Source organism: Ochlerotatus camptorhynchus, unplaced genomic scaffold (genome assembly GCF_037179485.1).
Source record: "Ochlerotatus camptorhynchus isolate MF236.1 unplaced genomic scaffold, CSIRO-AGI_Acam_v1.1 ptg000402l, whole genome shotgun sequence".
In the NCBI taxonomy this organism is placed as follows: Eukaryota; Metazoa; Arthropoda; class Insecta; order Diptera; family Culicidae; genus Ochlerotatus; species Ochlerotatus camptorhynchus.
Window position 1 is genome coordinate 2,215,689 of NW_027040888.1, and position 21,664 is coordinate 2,237,352.

Sequence of the window (21,664 nt, forward strand, 5' to 3'; positions counted from 1 at the left end):
TTCCTACATTACAATTTCTATTCGGGATGAACCGGAGGAGTCAGCATTTCGTGTAGTCAAAGCCAGCATAGCGAATGCTGGAAGCAGGGCTCTACATTTTCGAAGCTCTAAAATGAACTCGTGTTTTGTTTCTCTCATACATACGTGTTCGACGCTTCATTTCTATAACGCCTAGCTAGACTATCAGCAAGAAACGAAAATAAAAAAGCAGGGCGCTTAGAAGGAAAGGCTGGCTGTGGAACTTCTCGTCGTTGCTTTGCTCGTCGCTTTCAATGTAACTAACGTCGATTTTCTAGTTAAACGAAGCTCATTATGGCTTTCAATCCCCTTTCACGAACACTCTATCACCGCTCTTTCAATTTGTTTAAAATGCGTTATGTCCCGTTTTCGATCATTTTTTTTAGATAAATATATGGATGGAAGATAAATTAAAAATATTACGTGTAATCTTCAAGTGTTTTCACGTGAGAAATGCTTTAAATGTGTTATTTCATTTTCCGTCATATACGTCATGAAACCTCTGTTGATGTGTTTCATGAAAAAGAAAACTATCAAAGTCGAGCGCTCTTTCGCTCATCCGTTTCACCGAAGCTTGAAAGGAAGACCAATGGAGCGACGGGAGAAAGAGAGACAAGCGATTGAACATTTGTTTGTGCACGCCGACTGAGGTTCTAGAATGCTGCGAAGCTGTTCGACTTTAACAAAAAAAGAAAGCCAGCAGTCTCTTCGTCGCATCGATTTGGTCGATTGAAGCTGATATTGTGACGCCCTGGCTGGAAGCCTCGGGTTTTACAAACTGGAAGATAAAACGTCGGTTTTGGCAGATGCGAGTCCGTTTGCTTTAGGAGCAGTACTAATTCAGACAAATGCTCAAGGATTGTCGAGGGTGATCAGTTTTTCATCTAAATCTCTCACGGATACCGAGAGAAGATATTGCCAAACTGAAAAGGAGGCGTTGGCACTGGTATGGAGCGTTGAGAAGTTTCAGGTGTACTTGATCGGTCGTGAATTTAACCTTCTGACGGACTGTAAAGCATTGACTTTCTTATTTGCACCAACATCTCGACCGTGTGCTCGTATTGAACGATGGGTACTGAGGCTTCAATGTTTCCAGTACAAGATTGTTCACATTTCAGGACAATCTAACATAGCTGATGTTCTGTCTCGTCTTTCCACACTGATTCCTCAACCATTTGATGAAGCGGAAGAGTTGACTGTGAGAGAAATCGTATCCTCTTCAGCAACAACAATGGCTTTGAAGTGGGAAGAAATTGGGCGCGCTAGTAGAGAAGACGCAGAAATACAACAGATAATTGAAGCTCTTGACTCCGGGACAGAAGAAGACATGCCGCTGCCATTCAAAATGATTTCAACTGAGCTTTGCCGTCTAGATGACGTGTTACTAAGAGTAGAGCGAATTGTAATTCCTGAGATTCTTCGGCAACAAGTGTTGCAGATAGCACACGAGGGCCATCCGGGTATTCGGATTATGAAGAGCCATTTGCGTACAAATGTGTGGTGGCCCAAAATGGACCAGAACGTCGAAAAGTATGTAAAGGAATGTCGTGGCTGTATTTTAGTTGCTGCTCCCAGCCAACCAGAGCCAATGATCAGAAAGGGACTCCCATCACGGCCTTGGGAACAAATCGCGGTAGACTTTCTAGGTCCACTTCCGAATGGCGAAAATTTGCTAGTGTGTATTGATTACTATAGCAGATTTATGGAAGTCGTAGAAATGGATGAAATAACAACAGTATCAACTATTAAAGAACTTTTAATCATTTTTTTCACGGTATGGAGTTCCAGAGTTACTTCGTGCGGATAATGGCCCTTAGTTTTCTTCTGAAGAGTTTCAAGCATTGTGTGATGAATATGGCGTACATCTGGATAGCACTATTCCGTACTGGCCGCGGATGAACGGAGAGGTTGAACGGCAGAACCGTTCCATTTTAAAACGATTGCGTATAGCCCAGGAGTTGGGACAAGATTGGCGAAAGGATCTGCGACAATATCTGCTAGTATACCATTCTTCAAACCATTCAACTACTGGGAAACCACCTGCGGATTTGATGTTTGGTCGCCGGATGCGAACAAAGTTGCCAAGAGTTCCTACCAATACTTATGACGATGGAGAGATAAGGGACCGAGACGCAATCGAAAAGGAAAAGGGTAGAGCATACGCTGATAATCGCCGCAAAGCAAAACTTAGTACTATAGAAGTTGGAGATCAAGTGTTGGCGAAGCGGATGAAGAAGGACAACAAACTGCATTCGAATTTCTCGCCTGAAGAATATAGTGTGATCAAAAAGCGGGGAACAGATGTCACTATTAGGTCGTCATCTGGCAAGGAATTCCGAAGAAGCGCTGCTCACCAAGGAAATCGATGCAGGAGAGTCAGTCGAATGAGAATACGAGTGGTTCTTGTCGTCGACAAGAATCGTCAGATACATTGGACCGTCAGGATGAATCAGTGGGTCAACCGAAAACACTACACCATGAGGACAGCTCAACCGTAGTATCTAAGAGAGCTAGAGTTGAATCCAGTCGACTGAAGGATTATGTAACTTATTAAGAACATAATATTGTTTGTTTCAATTTAAGGAAAAGTAGGGATGTAGGGTTCTACCATAGAGGTAACTCTAAGACCACTGGGTCCCGAAGAAAATCATTATTATTTTTGGCTCACTCAGTACCAGAACAACGGTCCCAAGCAGTCCCAAGCTATTTCACTCACCCCTGCATGTTCTGCATGAATCCACACACCCCTGATGTTATCTGTCAAACTTTCATAGCGAATCAAAACAAACATAGTGTAGTAATAGAATTTCAACTAGAATAGGGTACGTTAATCGTTTGCTTGGGACCAATAGGCTACTAAAGTGGTGAGCCAATTTAAAATCGTTAGTTTCGTATTGATTGTTGGTTCTACTGTTCTATCATTATCCACATACCTTGGATAGTAGATTAACATTGAATTAGTAATGACAGAGAGCGAACGAGAGAAGGGAACGAAGGAGAAAAAGGACAGACACACAGGAGACAGAGTGTGAGATGATCGTGCCTTGCGGGGAATAAAGCATTGTTCGATGTGAAGGAAACCACCTGTTTTAATCAGACTATTACATGCAGATCATGATGGCATCGATCACAAATAAAGTGCAAGTTCATTCGAAACGGTGAAACCACTTTCGGGAAGATGATAATTGCCCCTATCCGATGATGTTGTTGGTTTGCGTGGGTGTACTTTGGTTCGCGTGTAGAGGGCCTTAGAAAGTTTGTTTACAAATGCTTTTGTGCCGTTATCAAATGTTATGCCTGAAATGTAATAACTTGTTATACATCGTTTGGAAGCTGAATAAATATCCTTTCGTTTGACGTTTTGATCGACCATGTATGTTGTTTAATTCTTGAGTTATGATCACTTGAATGCGTCCAAATTTACTTTGAATCGTGCTTTATGAAGCAGCTGCTATATTACCAACAAGTGTGCCATATTACCAACAATCAATACGAAACTAACGATTTTAAATTGGCTCACTACTTGACCAGCCTATTGGTCCCAAGCAAACGATTAACGTATGCCATTCTAGTCGAAATTCTAGTACTACGCAATGTTTGTTTTGATTCGCTATGAAAGTTTGACAGATAAAATGAGGGGTTATTGGTTTTTCCTATGTATGGACCGAAGAGAGTACCAGAGCTGAGCCAAAAAGTTGAGCACGTTATTTCGGGACCTTCTAGTCTTAGAGTTACCTCTATGATATTACTAAGCGTAGTTATAACATAAATTGTTCATGCTGTTTAAGCTCTTAATGCTGCAGGAACGTGCTATTTGTTTTGAATCTTAGGTACGACCGCAGCGTGTCTTTATCTTGGGAGACGTTAGTTAAGGATTTCTAGATACTCGTATGTTTTAAATAGGATTTAAAGATTGTATAAATTACCATGAATTTTTGACCATTCTAAAACATCTCGTCTTTGGTTTAATTTAGATGCAATAATGTTAATAAATAAATCATTTCTTGGTTTTCTTCAACACGAACATGATTTTAAAATTTCAATCAATATGAATCTGATACGCTGAAGAACAACGAAAATTCCCAATAATATATCATTCACATTCTCACTCTTTATACATTTTATGCATAAAGCATTTCTATACTAAGTTGGTATTCTCTCTCTCTCTTTATTCCTTCACTTAACTTTTAATCTATATAGATTTCAAAATTTTTTGAGTGTACAAGTTCACTGATTCATTTATTGATAGTTATACCAACAATCAATACGAAAGTAACGATTTTAAATTGGCTCACTACTTGACTAGCCTATTGGTCCCAAGCAAATCGATTAACGAACCCCATTCTGGTATAAATTCCAGTACTACACTATGTTTGTTTTGATTCGCTATGAAAGTTTGACAGATAAAATGAGGGGTTAGTGAATTTTCCTATGTTTTGAGGGGTGAATCGATTAGCTTGGGACCGAAGATAGTACCAGAGCTGAACCAAAAAGTTGAGCACGTTTCTTCGGGACCTACCAGTCTTAGAGTTACCTCTATGGTACAACCATAGAGGTAACTCTAAGACCAGAAGATCCCGAAGAAACGTGCTCAGCTTTTTGGCTCAGCTCTGGTACTCTCTTCGGTCCCAAACTAATCGATTCACCCCTCGAAACATAGTAAAATCCACTAACCCCTCATTTTATCTGTCAAACTTTCATAGCGAATCAAAACAAATATTGTGTAGTACTAGAATTTCAACTAGAATGGGGTACGTTAATCGTTTGCTTGGGACCAATAGGCTAGTCAAGTAGTGAGCCAATTTAAAATCGTTACTTTCGTATTGATTGTTGGTACAATAGTGTACTTTGTATGTCTGTACAACGTATTAAGTGGGGGGGGGGGGGAGGGTTGGTTTGATAACTCTAAATAAGTAGGGGAAATGTTGGTCTCGGCAATACCTTAACCTATTATCGTCAGGGGGTAAACAAATTCCTAGAGCACGCAAATTTGGTCAATAGATGCTCTGAAACACAATGTATCCTCATACCAAAAATTGAGCTCTCAAGAACGTTGTATACCCCCTGACGATAATAGGTTGAGGTATTGCCTAAGCTGACATTTCCCCTACCTGAATAAAATAAAAACTGCAATTTATATTAAGCCCAGTAAATCAAATTCTGCGCTCCATACATTGTCCACACAAAAGCTCGAGGCACATCACAAAGAACAAAAAAAAATCACTAAACCGGTTGGCTTCGATTTCCTTCCATTATTATTTTCTCCGATCGCTGCTCGCGATCTCGTCGTCAGTTTCGTTTGGGACTTGCACCTGACAGCACCAGCCAGCATCAGCAGTCTCCACCACCACCAGAGCATCATCATGAAGCGAACGTTGTGCCTCGCTCTAACCGCAACCGTGATCCTCTTCTGCCAGGCCCAGCAGGAGAACGTCCCGGAAGCGTTCACCGAGAACGAAATCGTTCCGGACGTCGTGCCAGTGGCACCACCTGCCCTGGTGAAAGTATCCTACCCATCGTCGGGCAAGCAGGTCAGCCTAGGCAATGAACTCACACCGACGCAGGTCAAAGATCAACCGACCGTCAGCTGGGACGCGGAACCGGGTGCGATGTACACGCTGATCATGACCGACCCGGATGCACCGTCCCGTGCGAATCCGAAAATGCGCGAGTGGAAGCACTGGGTCGTGATCAATGTGCCCGGATCGGATGTGGCCTCGGGGGAAACGGTAGCCGAGTATGTCAGTTCGGCTCCGCCGCAAAAGTCCGGCCTGCATCGGTACATTTTCCTGGTCTACAAGCAGTCCGGCAAGGTGCAGTTTGATGAACCGAAGCTGAGCAACCGGTGAGTGTGGATGGAAGGGGATTTTTGGTGTGTGTGTGTGTGTGTTTTTAGTTTAATATCTGTTAAAATAGTAAATCAGTACTGAAAAGATTATCATTAAATTGGAGATGTCGGTCACGAGACATTGCATACTGCGCTGAAGGAACTTCATCAAGTATAGTCGTTCTTACAGGGAAAAGTCTCAGGAATCGAAAAGAACTGGTTTCATCTCGGGCAGGATAGTGCAAATTGAATTGAACCCAGCCACCTCCAGCAAGGGTCTTGCTTTGTAGCTGCGCCTTTACCGACTGGGCTAAGAGAAGTTCCCCAAATTCCGATAAAATTTCAAGAATTTCTACGATATCCCTGAACAGCTGCAAAGACCTTGATGTTTTAGCAGTTCATTGAAGTTAAAGAAAAATCCCTGAACATAAACGAAGTGTTCCTAATTTTTACAAAATTCACTAAAATGAACTTCCACAAACTTTGCTTCAGTTCTATAAAATTCACTGCACTTTTACGAAATTCATTAAGATTCCACTAAGTTCAATTTACATCTCTGCAAGAAGTTTTTTGCAATTTCCTAACCTTATATTATTATTATTATTTTAAATTTTGTTCTAAGAGCGTCAAACGACATTTTGCAACAAAGCGACGTTCGTACAACAAACTTCCCTAAGGTGAATAGTGGTCCAAACTCAGTCTGTGGGTGCTATTTGATGCACAGCACATTAAAATGAAACCAACATCTGAAAATTCGCCATACTTATTGGCGGGTACGTCACGTGAATGTCAATGCTTCATGAAGATTTTCCTTCCGCCATTAGTGTATTTAAATCACGCAAAATAAAAAGATAACCATTTAATCCCCCCTCCCTCCACCTCTATAATCCACAGCAATCCGAACCGTGGAAAGTTCCGTGCCGCCGAATTTGCCGAAAAGTACCAGCTCGGTTCCCCGATAGCTGGCAACTTCTACCAGGCCCAGTACGACGACTACGTTCCACAGGTGTATGCCAGCCTCACGGAAACGAAGTGATGATGCTCCCGGCCGCTCGTCGCAGCAGGCCGAAGGCGCTTGTCTCCAGACCCAACCACCATCATCACTGTTTGGCGCCCGGTTCTCTAAAACACACTCCAACACCACCTTTGTCGGTCTTTATCACACTCTGAAACACTCAATAGTGCCGCTTAGTACAACCCACTTGTTTTGGCACCACTTGGCAATAAAAATCACAGTGCACAAATAAATAAAAAAAAAAACATAATCTATAAAAAGCAATTTCGTTTTTCGTTTCCCTTTCGTTCGATCGACTACCTCCCACCACCCCCCGCTTCCAACCCACTCGCCGTGAAAAGTGAAGCTAGGGCACAATGCAATCTAGTTTGCCTAGACATGTAACTTTGCTTTTTTGGGGGCGCCGTTGCCGTTGCATAGGAACCTGGGGAATGGCCTAAATAGTGCCACCTGACTAGGACTCACTGCCGCCGCGCCGCGGAGAACTTGTTAGTCACACTTGGTTCTCCAGCAGTGACGTACCGACTGTTTTACCCGCCCGCATGTCGTCGGAGTTGGCTCGTGATTTAAAAAATCACAAAATCGTTCCGGATGTAATTCCGGTCCCGCCGGAATCGCTCCTGCAGGTGACCTACCCCGGTGACCAGAAAGTGAGCCTTGGCAACATTCTGATGCCCAAGCAGGTCAAGGACATCCCGGTGGTTAAATGGCCGGTGGAGCCGAAAACCTTCTACACCCTCTGTCTGACCGATCCGGACGCACCGAGTCGGACTACGCCAAAGTTTCGCGAGTGGCACCACTGGCTGGTGGTCAACATTCCCGGGACGGACGTCGAACAGGGCGATACCCTGTCCGAGTACATTGGGGCTGCTCCGCCGAAGAAAACCGGCCTGCATCGGTACGTGTTCCTGGTGTATCAGCAGAATGGACGGATGAACTGCGGCGAAACGCGGCTGTCCAATCGGTAAGAACATTTTGCATCGCGTTGACAAATCCATCCTGATTGACAATCATTTGCAGAAGCTCGCAAGGACGGGGCAAGTTTTCGATCCAGAAATTTTCCGAAAAGTATCAACTCGGCATTCCGGTGGCGGGAAACTTCTTCCAGGCGCAGTTCGATGACTACGTGCCCAAGTTGTATCGCCAGTTGGGACAGTTCCAGAATGCATTCTAGGAAACGGCCGCACGCATGCAATTGGATGATGGACGTGTTGCGTGTGATGGCTTGCCGTAGACCCGGCCTGACGTGCACATGTAGTGTCAATTATTACTAATGTTGATGTTGATTGGATGAAGTTGTTGAAGGTTTTGGAATAAATTTGGCGTTTGTTTGGAAATGCTGGATCATTTTACTCAAAAGTGGTGGTTTGTGGAGTGAGTATGGCGCTTTGAGGTGGTTAGGAAAGAAGGATGTAACAATGTGTTGATGCATGATTGTATAGAATGTAATGTGCTTGTATATGTGCGTAATTCAAGTCGGAATCGGAATCACTGAAGATGCATGTCGTTCTAATTGGGTGTCATCGTTCGATTTTTGGCCTAAACACATTTTTGAAGCTACACGATCGTAATATTGTTCGCGTTCTAATTCTTGATTAATTGCTGCATGTATTGAACGATTTGGTGCAATCATACCCAATTGAACTAACGGTTTGTTCGACATCTTCAAACACATGTCCTCAATCAAGATCAGTGCCTCGTTATATATGGTTTCGTCCATTTGCAAGTCTTGTTGCGATGTTCTAATTCGCATCCTATGTAGAATATCATTGGACATCTCATCTTTGTATTTGGTCCACAAATCGATGGGTCTTGATGGAAAACATGTTGCAATGATGATTGAAAATAATGTTCGAATTTGGTGTGGGTGAGCCGATATTGTTGCATCGCTAAGAGTGTTTTCCCATTGTGTGTCATTTTCTAGCAAATGCATCCGCTGGCATGCTTCTCTATACGTTGTACACACCACACCATCGACAGTTCTTATATTTTCGAATGATGTTGGACCGCGAACATTGATTAACAGCAAACGCAAATAAAAACATTCAACGTTGCTGGGATGAACAGTATAAATACGTCCCAATGCATCCGTTGAATAAACTTCCGGATATCTGGATATTCGCTTTCCTTGCTTCCTACGCTGAAACTTTTTCGTCGACTGATTCCAAGTATAGTATTTTGGCATTTCGGCGTACAATAGAGTTCGGGCAAATTCATCATTTTGGCACGTTTCGAAGAAGCTGGTTAATGTTGTTGATGGTGGTCGTTCAGCACGTTGCAATGCATTTTCGGTTGTGAAGTACACTCTTTGGCCATTTTCTAAATGTACCGCCAAATGAATAACGGTTGGATACCTCTCGTGTATTGCGAAAGAAAATATTCGCCAAATTGCTTCATTAGTGCTCACATAACGACCCATTTGATATTGCGAGACTTCATCATTGCATCTATCAGAATCAACACCGAACACAGCCATGTCACTTCCTTTAGTTACATACTTGCATATGTACTTTATAGACTTTACTGAATTGCAGTACTCAATGTTGATGTGAGCTTTGAAAGTTTTCGACAGCAGAGGGGAGTATGGGACAACCCAACGGTTATCAATCTGTTTTGAATTATTTAATTTTTTGTTAAATTGCAGAACTCAGTTTAAATAGTTTTTTGTACCTCTGTTTCTTGTTGGTTTATTTTAACTGTTGTTGTTTGTCCATTTTCCTCGGTAGATCTACGCCGATACTGTGGATATCCGTCATCGCCAGTGATCGTCTCGGCTATTAAAGCTCTGGGGTATCGTTTGCTACATTTTCCATCAATCATGCATGGAGAATTCCTATTTAACACTCCACACGGACCGTGAATCATGTTTTTCGTGACTACATCGTACAATTCGGGATCAATTGATGGATCAGGAATCTCTGCAGAAATTATGTCATCTATTTCATTTGGCCTGGGAATAGCAAAAAATATCATTTCGACAAACGAAAAAATTTGAATTCTCAAAATTATTTGATCACCTTATTTTATCAATTAACCAAATGAGAATATGAGCATGTGGCAAACCTCTTTTCTGCCACTCCACCGAATACATCCAACAGCGTGTTTCTCCAAATACATGATGCTTCACTATAAAATCGATGAGTGATTTTAATTTTTGCTTAAAGACTCTTGCTGTTATGTCATGTCGGTCGACGGGTAATTGACCAGGAAATAAGTTTTGTTTTATTTCGGTCCACTGTGGATTGCATGTGAACGTAATGAATAAATCTGGTCTTCCGTAGTGGCGTACGTATGTCATTGCATCTTGTGCATATTCGTGCATATGTCGCGGACTACCAACGTAAGTTGCTGGGAGAATCGTTAACCGGCCAACATTGTTTGCATTTCCATCTATATTGATGGCATCTCGTAGATGTATGTACTCTTCTGACCGCAGTTTTTTCTGATTCAGACGTATATATGTTAATCTCTCTGTTTCTACTTTGACGTACATGTCAACTGCATATTGGTGAAATAGTTTACGATACTTTAGTATATGGTTCTCTTTGTTTTCTCGTACCATCATCCGGTACGCATAAAAGTTCATGCAACTGACTTTCTTGGTTGTTTCATTGCCTGTATATTCATTTTAAGTTTTATATATAGATAGATGTTTTATATTTGTGATATTGAACACTTTGGATCTCTATCAAACTATTTAATAAATAGATTTACCTGTTATGGGATTGATCATCTTGATTGAAAAATGGTATCCATCTTCCCCTTGCCAAAATATTAATGGATATTGCAATGCATCATATGATCGATGTGTCTCCTTCACTCGCTGTAGTTGTTCATTTCGCAGATGTAACACAATATCGCGTGACTCCAAATTGTCTCCAACAACAACTACGGCAACTTCATCGATCGTTGGGGCATTATATCTTCTCACGTGTTGTCCTGCTGGAGTTTTATCAGCTCTTATTACTATTCTGAGGTCGTCGGTTGGCATGCGGTCAAGTGCATTTTTAAACATTCTAACCAGTTCATTATTCAGGTGTAAGAAGTTTTGCAGTTGCTCCACAATGTCTCTTCTGACCGATGGATTGTTTACACATCGCTGATCTACTTCTTCACCAGAATTTCCCATAAAATATATTTGAAGAAATTTATGTTTTGCATCGGGCTGTGGCAACAATGAACCAACTCTATGATAGATTTGGCCTTGAATCTATAATTTTGAATTATAATTAATCTTTTCTTACCAAGGTTATCATATCATTTTGTCAATTTATTGGTTGTACATTGTAATAGAATTTTTTTTAACCGATTTGATCTCACGGGGCTTAGAGTGAAATTGAATAGAACTTTGTATGTAAATTTTTTTTTAAATACTTGATTATTCTTTTTTTTTGGTTCGGTATCTCCAAATTCCAGAGCTCAGTTTCATTTAATTATTTTGTTGCTTTGGGAAAAAACTTCTAAGTGATTGCGTAAACACAGTTTGAGGCGCAAAATTTTAATCTTAAAGTTATTTTTTTGTAAAATAATTTTGATCGAATCGGTTAAATGTACTGTTTTAATTATTGAGTTTTAATTTTTTTAATTCACCTTGAATGTCGGCATGAAATTATCCCTCACAATATTTGTTGCTCCAAATGATGTCATCTGGAAGCAATTGTTGTACAACGTAATATTTTTAAGGAAATGCTTCGATTCAGTATCTGCTCCAGATAACAATTTGTGCAATGGCTCTGGAGGTGGATTCAGGACTGGCAATTTAATTTTTCCACTTGCGCAACAAAATCCATTTGTTTCTTTTGGATATTTTAGAGCTTTGCAGTATTGGCAAACCACTGTCATAGATCCTATGTCCACTGATGAAACAGCAGAGTAATCTTTCGTTGGATCGTAACGAAATGCCATGCGATCTAGAGCATTCGAAGAGATTGGTCTGCCCTCTTGGTTGTTCAAATGATTTTGATTTCTAATATTTGCTGAGCTGTTTATTTCTGCCTGAACTTGTTCAACCTCATTTTGTGATGCGATAATGATTGATATTTCTTGTGAAGCATGTCGGTTTGTACGAATAATTCTTTGATTTCGGGTATTACGGGTATGACGACCTATGTTTCTTTTTACCTTTGGCATTGCTCTCTGTTGAATAATTGAATGTAATGCATGTTTTTAATGCAATAATGTTGAAGCATATAATAGATATTTAGTTCATTCTTAGGTCTTTTTCTTTGTTGGGGTAATTTACGGCATTTTTCCGCATAAAAAACACGTCATGAAGTATACAAACTCAAAGACAAACTAACCTTTTGTAGAAATTGATGATGGGTAGCAGTGGAAGTTGAAAACGATGGTATTTGATGCTGAATGGCTGTGATGATGGCGATCGGAACCTGGTATCTGGATGGCTGTTGTTGGAAGTGGCTTTCGGCGAAGGTTTCCGGTGACTGGTGACAATTAATCGGTTCACTTTCTTCGTTATGGAAGTTATTTTCTGGCTATTTACCGTTATAGGGCTGCATTGAAATGTCTCAAAATCAATGTCTCTCTCTTAATATGTTTATTGTTTCTAAGTTATACTCACCTTTTGAAATCGATGATGAGAAGCTGCACTGTTTATTAAGGTAGGTATTGGACAACGGAAGTTGGTGGGTTTTATGCCGGTGGCAACGGCAACCGTCGATGGTTGCCGGCGATAGATTACAACTTGATTTGAAAAATGCGTGATGGCGGTAATATGTGGAACGGACGTTCGAGATTGGAAGCGGGATGGCAATTGGTTTTTTTCTGATAACAGTTGTGTATGGTTTAGGTTTTGTTTGTTGCACAACGGATGACTGATTGCTGCATCGCCTTCTAGATTGTTTCGCATTCATCCCTGCAAGCTCCCTTCTGGTTTCTCGTAAATTCGGGTTTTCACGGTTTTTCGAATGTTCCAGTGCCTTTTTCATTGCATTTGGTTTCATACAAACACAGCGGAGGTCAAGACGAACAAATCCATGTAAAAATGCTTCTAATCCGTTCACCCGTTCTTGAGTTTTGGAGTGACAAAGGAAACGCAAACTCATTTTTATATATATAGATAGATAATTAGTTGATTGAGACTGTAGCAATTTTAGTAAAATATCATTTTATTGCGCATTTTGCACCTTAGAAGACTCCTGAGCGGAAATCCTCACCTCACCCACAGACGTGCATGCTGTCGTGACCGGATCGAGGTTTGCAGCCTCGATCACGGCTACAGGAATCCGCGATGCTCTCGGTTGCTCTCCTTGACTGCTGTGCAGCAGTTCCTGCTGCTACTGCTGCTTCTCTACCAAAATTCGTCACAAGAATGTCTTCAACGAGTAGTAGTAGTAAGTGGGAATGACACTGATGAAGACTGCACATTGTAGTCGAAATATTTACGTATACGTAAAATTAATTAAGTGGAATTAAATGGAAGATAACCTTTTTTGCTGTTTTATTATTCTTATTTAAGTATTCACGTTTTTCTTTTAGTTTACAGAATATGTACCCCTATTGGGGGTGTGTTTAGTTTGAATTGAAAAAAGTGACAACCTACCTAACTACGAGTATAACTCAACCTAACGTGCTGGATCACGTATGATCTGATGATTTGATCTCAGACAGGTGTCTCTGAACCTTTCCATGATGAATACTGTCCGTTCTTCTAATGCCTGAATTCCAGCCAGGAGGTGGATCTCTTTCTAGTCCGCCGGGGACTGTTTAGGACCATCCTAAGGATCTTGCTCTTAATCTTTTGGAGTTCAAGGTGATGGCATTTGGCGCTACTCTCCCAGATTGGCATCCCGTATTCTATTACGGGAAGGATGATTTGTTTGTGGATAGCAAGTTTTTTTCAGAGATAGAGTAGACCTCCTGTTGATGAGTAGATACAGTGATCATATCAAGATGTTACACTTGTTATTGGTTTTGTCAACGTGCTCCCTGAAAATCAGAATCCTGTCTAGTGTTAAGCCGAGGTAGACTTCCTCTTTCGACCATTCCACCACTGTGCCGTTGAGGCAGATGTTGAAATATTCAGACAGGACGTCCATGCCTCTCTGAAGTTTGGCAGTCAGAGCTTCGATGACCCTACCCTTGTAGACGATGGATGTCTGCGAACAGAGACAACGATCCACCACCAGGGAGAGCCGGCATATCGGTGAACAGGTTGAATAGGATGCTTCCTTGTGGAACCCCGGCACCGATGTTGAAAGCATCCGATGTGATGCCATTCAGAGAGACTCGGAACGTTTTGTCTAACTGATAGTTGTTTATTATCTTCACTAGGAAGATTGGAAGACCGTACTGCTGCAATTTGAACACCAGGCCATCATGCCAGACATTGTCGAACGCTTTTTCAACGTCCAACAACACCATGGCAGATGTTTTCGAAACAGACTTGTTCCGTCTGAGAATGTTTGTCACTCGAGTCAGCTGGTGGACGGTCGAACGACCTTTCCGAAAACCAAACTGTTCCTCGAGTAACAAGTTGTTTTCATCGGCAGATGTTAGGAGCCGGTGGTAGACTGCTCTTTCGAACAGTTTTGATAACCCTGAGAGAAGGCTTATTGGTCGATAACTTGAAGGAGAGGACGGATCCTTCCCAGGTTTCCGGATGGGTATGACTTTAGCTGACTTCGAACACGAGGGGAAGTAGCCAAGTCTGAAGCACTGATTAAAAATTAGTGCCAGATGGTTGTAGAATCTGGAACTCAAGTGTTTGAGTTCCAGATTCAGGATGTTGTCGAAACCTGCGGCCTTCATGTTTTTAGATGATTTGTTATAGGCCAACAGTTCGTCAGCCGTAATCTCGGATTCCTCTGGAAAAATGTTAAGAATCTGATGAAGATTGGTTGCATTTTCAGCAACCTCAGATTCATGAGGGCTGATGATGTTTTGTCCGAGATTATGGGAGCTGACGAAGTGTTGACCTATCGCGGCAGCCTTCTCTTCAGGAGTTATCAGATGAACCACTGGGTCGCCGGGACGATCCAGTGGGGTCAGTGGTGGAAAGAATTTTCGTTAGTTTCCAGAAGAGCTTTGCACAATCTGGGAGAGAGCGGATCTTGTTAGCAAAATCTTGATTTCTGAGGTCCACCATCCTGGCTTGGATGGTTTTTGTAAGACGATTGCAATGGGTCTTCAAGACACGCAAACCAGAACGCTGGTATTGCCTTCGGATGGAGTTACGGAGTCTAATGAGATCTTTGGTAATTCTATCAAGGTTCAGAGTATTGCTTACCTGTTTGGATACTGGCACGTGTTGGTCCGGGATATCGCCTCCTCGATGCTCCTCGCCTCCTCCCAGCTGACACGATGGTAGTTGCGTCGGGAAGCTTGGAATCGGTTGACAGATGAGCCTACTTCGGCCACCACCGGATAGTGGTCCAAACTCAGCTCCTGATGGATCACAGGTAGCGAGATGTTGTCTCCCATGTTGCTGATGAGGATGTCAGTGGTGGAGTGAACGCCAGACCGGCTCAACCGGGTGGGAGAGTCCGGCGCTAATATGGTGTAGCGAATCTCTTGCAGGTCGTCGTTCAGGATGGTGTCGTTTTGGTTGCGTCGACTATTGCCCCAAGCCTGGTGTTTGGCGTTCAGGTCGCCAGCGATGATGTACTGTTCGCGCCGTTGAGTTAGTTTGATGATGTCCCTCCGCAGGTCTGCTGCCGATCCGTCCCTGATGGTGACTTGCTTGGGGCAGTAGGTCGTAATGATGGTGATAGGGCCGACAGGAGTGCAGACTTCTACCCCTAAAGCTTCGATGGTTTTCAGCTGGAAGCTCGGTAGAAGCCGACAGCAGATGTTCCTCCTTACCGCAATGGCAACTCCTCCTCCCCCGGAGCTGGTTCGATCAAGTCTTAGAAGCCGGAAGTCAGAAAGGTAAACGTTTACCTCCGGTTTCAGGTGGGTTTCGGTGATAACGGCAATGTCGATGTTTTGTTTGTTGAGGAAGTCAACGAACTCGATGATCTTGCTCTTGAGCGAGCAAGCGTTCCAGTTGGCGATCTTGATGGTTTCATGATCCATAATTGTCGATGAAACGCGATGCAGCAAGAATTTGCTCGGTTCTGGTTCTGCAGGAGCGCTTGATGATGATTGCTTCTGCCATGATGGTAATGAGTTCCTCTGTTGTGAGTAGCTCTTCGTTTTCATTCGATGGTGGGGCATCGACTCGACGCCACGATAGTTCCGGGGGAGGGGACGGAACCGTTGCCGCATAGGACTGAAGGCTCGGATTAGCCGGATGGTTTGGCACCTCAGCAGTTGGCGGGACCGATGCAGCAGCAGCCAAACGGTTGTTGAGCGGTAGTGGCGGAAGAATCGGAATCGGACACCGTTGGCTAATGGCGGGGGAATTCTGCTCATTGCGTGCCGGTAGCTTTTACCGACCCGGCTGGTTCTGCGTGGAGGCCCTTTTGCGGATTTCCATGAATTCCGCACGCTTCGGACAAGACTTGCTGGTAGCTCGATGTGCTGCACCACAGTTGGCGCAGTGTGGATCGGCGTTCTCCATGCTCTCGCATTCTTCGGGTGCGTGATGCTTGCCACACATTCGTTGCACCGATGAGACATGTGGCAATTTTTGGTCCCATGCCCAAACATGAGGCAGTTTGAGCATTGGGTGACGTTACGGGGGCGCGGTTGGTAGCGTTCCCACTTAACCACGATGTGGAAAAGCGCCCGAATACACTGCAGGTCCTTCAAACACGCTGTGTTTCGCTCGAGGTGGACCAAATACAGCTGGTCACGGTACTTGCGGGAGGCGTCGTGCCGATTCATCCTGAAGACTTGCGAAGGCTTTAGGCCGTTCTTCTTAAGCTTATACGACAGCGCGGCGATTTCCATATCGGGCAGACCAAGCACGACCACCTTGAGCGGCTTGTCCTCCTCGATGTCATGAGAGAAATACTCCTATTTTTTCTGCTTCAGAAGCCCTTCAACGGCCTTGTAGTCCTTCCTTGCTGGTACCATCAGAATGATGCCTTCAGTGCACAGGCGCATGGTGAAGTTCAAGAAGCCTTTCTCGATGTAGTACTCGATGTTTTCCCGAAGTCCAGGCGGGAATCCCTTGACAAAAAAGGGTGGTAGTTTCTCCTTCTTCTTTATTTCCGGTTCATCACCTTTTTCCAGAATGGCGTACCGGTTGTTGGACAGCAGCTTTTTCGAGGCTGACTGAGCGTTGGCGGTTTCCTGACGGGGACGCTTCCCGGACGAGCTTGCGACCGCATCACCACGCGGCGGTTTTCCCATACTAAGATCGAACGATGTTTCGCTTTTCACTGCGAAAGAAAGATGCGAACGGACTGTCACAAAATTAATACTCAAAAGAGAGAGAGAGCGGACGAAACCGGACTGGACTGCTTGACGATCAAGCAGCGAATGGTGGCTTCGAACATAAACACATGTTCCACGGCGTCGTGGAACGTAACTCTTCTTGGTATGGCGATTTTGTCGAGTGCTGACAAGGTATTTGCGAATTCAACCCATCGCTCCTGTAACGCGTCGTTGACGGGCTCGTCCCATCCAATCTTGTGCTTCCACAGCTGCTGCACTAGTAGCTTGGCGACGACAATCACTGGTGACACAAGTCCTAACGGGTCAAAAAGCTTCCCCACCTCGGAGTAGATGATACGCTTCGTTGATCGTTGATTCAAATCACATTGTGCCGGCCTTGCGATGAGGAAAAAATCGACTTTTGGATCCCAAAGCAAGCTGCAAGCACCTGGTAGCTTGGAACGGAGCCGATGCTGTTCCATATGTAACCGTCGTGAGCTCCAAGACTCGAAGTGGCTCTGACGGATGCGCACACCAAAAGACACGGAGATAGTGTGTGTCCCTTGGATGCATCTTGATTTGTCGATACATCTTCGGCACGTCGGCTGTGAATGCAACTGGGCACTTGCAGAACCTAAGTATGACGTCATAAAGTTCTTTCTGTACCACTGCACCGACTTGTAGAACCTCATTGAGTGAACGGTTGTTCGCTGTTGGTTTGACCACCCTGCACTTGGTGGTCGAACTTGATGGGCGAAGTACCGTATGGTGCGGCAGGTAGTAGTTTTGCTGGTGCGGTAGATCGTCTTCTTCTCGTACTTCGTGGCAGTGTCCCAGATCTTCATACTCACGCATGAACTGATCGGGGTTCCGCTGTAGCCTTCTCTGCAGCATCTGTAATCGCTTCAGAGCGACCGCTCGGCAGTCACTAAGCTCGTGCACGTTATCCTTGAACGGTAGCCTCACTAGGTATCGTCCATTTTCATCGCGCTGGTGGGTGGCGACGAAATGAAATGTTCTTCCTTCGTCAGAGGACTCGAATCTGGCACATCTTCGAGCCTCCAAAATCGTTGAATGGATTCCTCGATGTCGTCCAACGATACGATGAGCGAATGTTGTGGTTGATTGGCGTTGATCGGCAAGGCGGGTCTCACGGAGATCGGGGAGGTTGTCGTCGAGTTTGATACGTCCTATAGTCGCATCAACTTGAAGAATAACTCTGCAACAAGAAGCATACCGATCTTGTCTGGTTTGTAGAATTCCGGATCGGCTAGTTGGACGCCGAAGGGAATGTTCCAAGATGACACCTTGATTCTTGTTGGCGGGATGACACCTGTCACATTGTCAAGTCGGTGAGTCGAGATCGGATGTTGACCATCACTTTGTCGTGGGCGACAGTCTTGACGTCGCTTTCCCGCCAGCGAGACCAGGTCACCATGAAAGTAGTGCGTGTGCAAAGGGCGCTTGTTGCCGCTCGAAACTTGGTTAGCCTCTCACAACTCCCAACCTCCATAATTCCACTTACAACTTCTCTAGAATTCTGCTTATAACTGTCTTGCAGTTCACCTTAGAAATGCCTTGTAGTTGTCCTTTATCTTGGAGATCTTCTCCGAGTTTCCTGGTAATTTTCTTGGAATTCTCGTCCGGAACCCTATATATTTTCCTAAGAATTCTTTTCTCGGAATGTCCATGAAACTTTTGTCACAACCTTCTAGGGATAACCCTCAGAATTCGGTTCCCTTGGGATGCTTATCTTTGCGGAGCTATCCGCAGCATTCGACTATCTGGGAATTCTCCCAGACATTTCTCATAACTCGTTTGGATAAGTTATCCTCAGAATTTAGTTAAAGTTCATTTTAGAATTATCAATTAATACTCCTCAAAATTAGCTTAGAATACACCCTGAAATGTTAATCACCGACAGCCTGCAATTTAGACATTCAGTCTCAGACCTAAATTAAAAAAAAAACATATAACGAAAGCATATCAAGTAACTTAGTCTAAAATGGATGTGATGTAGCACAGCGGATATCGCTTCCGACCGTTTTGTTAAAAATAAATGAACTTTATTCAGCTAAGAGCATTCAGCACAATTGTTTCTAAATGCACGGGATGCAACTCTGCTTCCTCGCATTGACATCGTTCCTTACGTCGCGCGCTCTACCGCTAATGGTTTTCTTCTTTTAAAAAATATATCTCGTGTCTATTCGTCGTCTCTAATTAACTCTTGTGTTTTTTTTTTGTTTCGTAAATTGTTTTCTTCGCCTTTAGCCATTGTACATCGCTAAACGAAAACAATGCTCACTTTCGTTCTTCTTCATCTTTTTCCCTAAAACAATCGATTAAAAATCTTAAATAGTTGGCTATCATTTTTTTTTTTTTCATTATCGATCCGTCGCTTTTGTCTTACAACTACAGATTAGTACCGTCTAATAATTTCATTTAAATTAAAAAAAAAATCAACTAAAAACTCGATTTGAAAGTTACACACTTGTTGTTGTTGTTGTTGCTGCTTCTGCTTTAAGTATTGCTAGGCCGTGTCGGTTCCTAAATTCGCTTCTGTCGTCGATCGACGCGCCTTCGGCAGATGCTTCGGCAGTTGGTCAGGAAAACGAACATGCTCAGGGCGAAGAAGATGATACAGGTCAGAAGGAGACCGAGCACCGTCGATGAGTACATGTCGGTTGGATCCAGGACGTGATCCTGGGGCAGAAGCAGATGATCGACCAGCACGGCCGTTCCGTTCGGTGGTGGGCAGGGCTGCTGGACGATGATCTCCTGGTGTTGAACCTGAAACGAGGGGCTGCTATAGCGGTGATCTTGGGGGAGGGAAACCGGGGTGTGCCTTACTTGTTTGTTCCGGCACATCTGCTGGCTGGTTTGCATTGTGATCGTTTCTACGCTGTACTCCTGCTCGGTCAGTAGCGGTAGGATCCACTTCTCCGGGGAAACAATCTCGCCCCATTTCAGGTAGTCGGGGATGTTCCGAGGGTGGACAGCGTAGCCTCCGACGGCGGACAGGAGCAGGAGCACCAGCGTGGTTAGGATCGTTCCGGAAATGCTGCACGACACCAGATGGGCGACGAATAGCACTATCGTTTGTATGGCCATTAGGTAGAGTAACAGGTAACCTACAGAAAAAATGAAGATGTCGCAGGTCGTTATTCAAGTTTTGGGAAGGTAAACACTTTTGACTTACCCATGTAAACGTAGATGATGGTATCGTTGTTACTTGGGGATGCGTACAGGCCGGCCATGCTGTGCGCCGGAAGCAGATAGGCCAGCCATATGCAGAGGCTCGGCAGGACGCTGAGCGTCGTCTGGATGATGATGTAGAGAAATCTTCCGTACAAACTTAGTCGGAGGTCTTTTTCCGCGTACAGTCGATCCTCCTGGACGTCACGGATTTGCAGGATCAGCAATGGCCACAGAGTGACCATTAGGATGCAGTGGAGGAAACTGGGGAAAATCGAAGATAACGTTAGATTCAAACTGTTGTTGGTAGACCTGGGGTATGGTGATCTTACCCTAATCGATCGTTGAGATTCAACTGAGGATCGGATGCTGGGACGTCCCAGAAGATGCATCCGACGAAAAGCGATAGAACGGCAGCTAGGATGAGTCGGCTGATCCAGTTCAGTAGCGAGCCCGGTTGCTTGTAGGATATGTACCTGCAATAAATGACCCATTGAGTACTGACCTACTGATGATCGCGGACAGTGAACACCCACCTCTTAGCCAGGGCGTGAATTTGTCCAAAGAATCCAGCGCTCCTGGTCGGTTCTGGCAGATTGGCAACGGGTGCTGCGAGCGGTGGTTCTGAGTTGACGTGATCCCATGAGTTGGCCAGCGATTCAATCCTCGCCGAGGATTCGAGCAGGGCTGCAGCCGACAGATCATCCAGTGTTACCAAGTCCAGATAGTAGTCGGCGGGATTTTTAAACGGAGGGCAAGGGTAGCCCAGCTGACCCATGTGTCGTGGTAGATCCGCTCGGCTTCCTGAGTATACGGTTCGACCACCGGACAGTAGAAGCACTCCGGAACACATGGACAGAATCTCGAATGTTGGTGGTTGCAGGGTCATGATGACCATCCGGCCGGCACTGCACCACTGACGGAGGTATTCTACGAGGAAGAATGTATCGAAGATGTCCATATTGACCGTGGTTTGATCCAGCAGCAGTATCGAGGATTGCGTTAGCAGTTGGCAGGCCACATTCAGTCTTTGTTTTTCCGAATGAGTCAAACGGGACACGTTGGCTGAGCGGACGGCAGTTAGACCGAGGTCTTCCACGAGGATATCGACGCGTTCCTTGAGGTCACTGCGGTCGTACGGTCCACGGAGTGCGGCGTGGAACGATAGGGTACTCTGGACGCTCATCCTGGGATCAAGGGGAGCTCTGTCCAAGGCCGGTACGTAACCGCACAGTTGTCTCAGGATGCGTCGGTTCACCTGTTGACCGTTGACCAGTATTTCTCCGCTCAAACGTTGCCTGAAAGTTCAAACTATTGAACCCCGTTGA

The 21,664-nt window shown here is 44.2% G+C and overlaps 3 protein-coding genes across 3 annotated transcripts in view; 2 read left to right on the plus strand and 1 right to left on the minus strand.

Moving 5' to 3' along the window:
• The first annotated feature begins 5,350 nt into the window (after window positions 1–5,350).
• LOC135710806 (protein D3-like) lies at window positions 5,351–7,124 on the plus strand. Its single transcript, XM_065233493.1, has 2 exons — window positions 5,351–5,863; window positions 6,740–7,124. The coding sequence occupies exons 1-2, from the start codon at window positions 5,382–5,384 to the stop codon at window positions 6,879–6,881; spliced, it is 624 nt and encodes a 207-aa protein (XP_065089565.1). The 5' UTR covers window positions 5,351–5,381; the 3' UTR covers window positions 6,882–7,124.
• A 274-nt stretch (window positions 7,125–7,398) lies between these two features.
• On the plus strand, window positions 7,399–8,073 carry LOC135710757 (protein D2-like). Its single transcript, XM_065233423.1, has 2 exons — window positions 7,399–7,824; window positions 7,881–8,073. Exons 1-2 carry the CDS (start codon window positions 7,403–7,405, stop codon window positions 8,032–8,034), a joined length of 576 nt encoding a protein of 191 aa, XP_065089495.1. The 5' UTR covers window positions 7,399–7,402; the 3' UTR covers window positions 8,035–8,073.
• An 11,112-nt stretch (window positions 8,074–19,185) lies between these two features.
• The window catches only part of LOC135710795 (ATP-binding cassette sub-family G member 8), a 206,071-nt gene continuing 203,592 nt past the window's right edge, over window positions 19,186–21,664 (minus strand). The window contains exons 5-9 of the mRNA XM_065233478.1: window positions 20,873–21,634; window positions 20,669–20,812; window positions 20,341–20,600; window positions 19,992–20,272; window positions 19,186–19,931 (exon numbers count right to left, since the gene is read on the minus strand). Coding sequence (XP_065089550.1) covers window positions 19,689–19,931; window positions 19,992–20,272; window positions 20,341–20,600; window positions 20,669–20,812; window positions 20,873–21,634 — 1,690 coding nt within the window. The 3' untranslated portion in view covers window positions 19,186–19,688. The remainder of the gene's footprint in view (window positions 19,932–19,991; window positions 20,273–20,340; window positions 20,601–20,668; window positions 20,813–20,872; window positions 21,635–21,664) is intronic.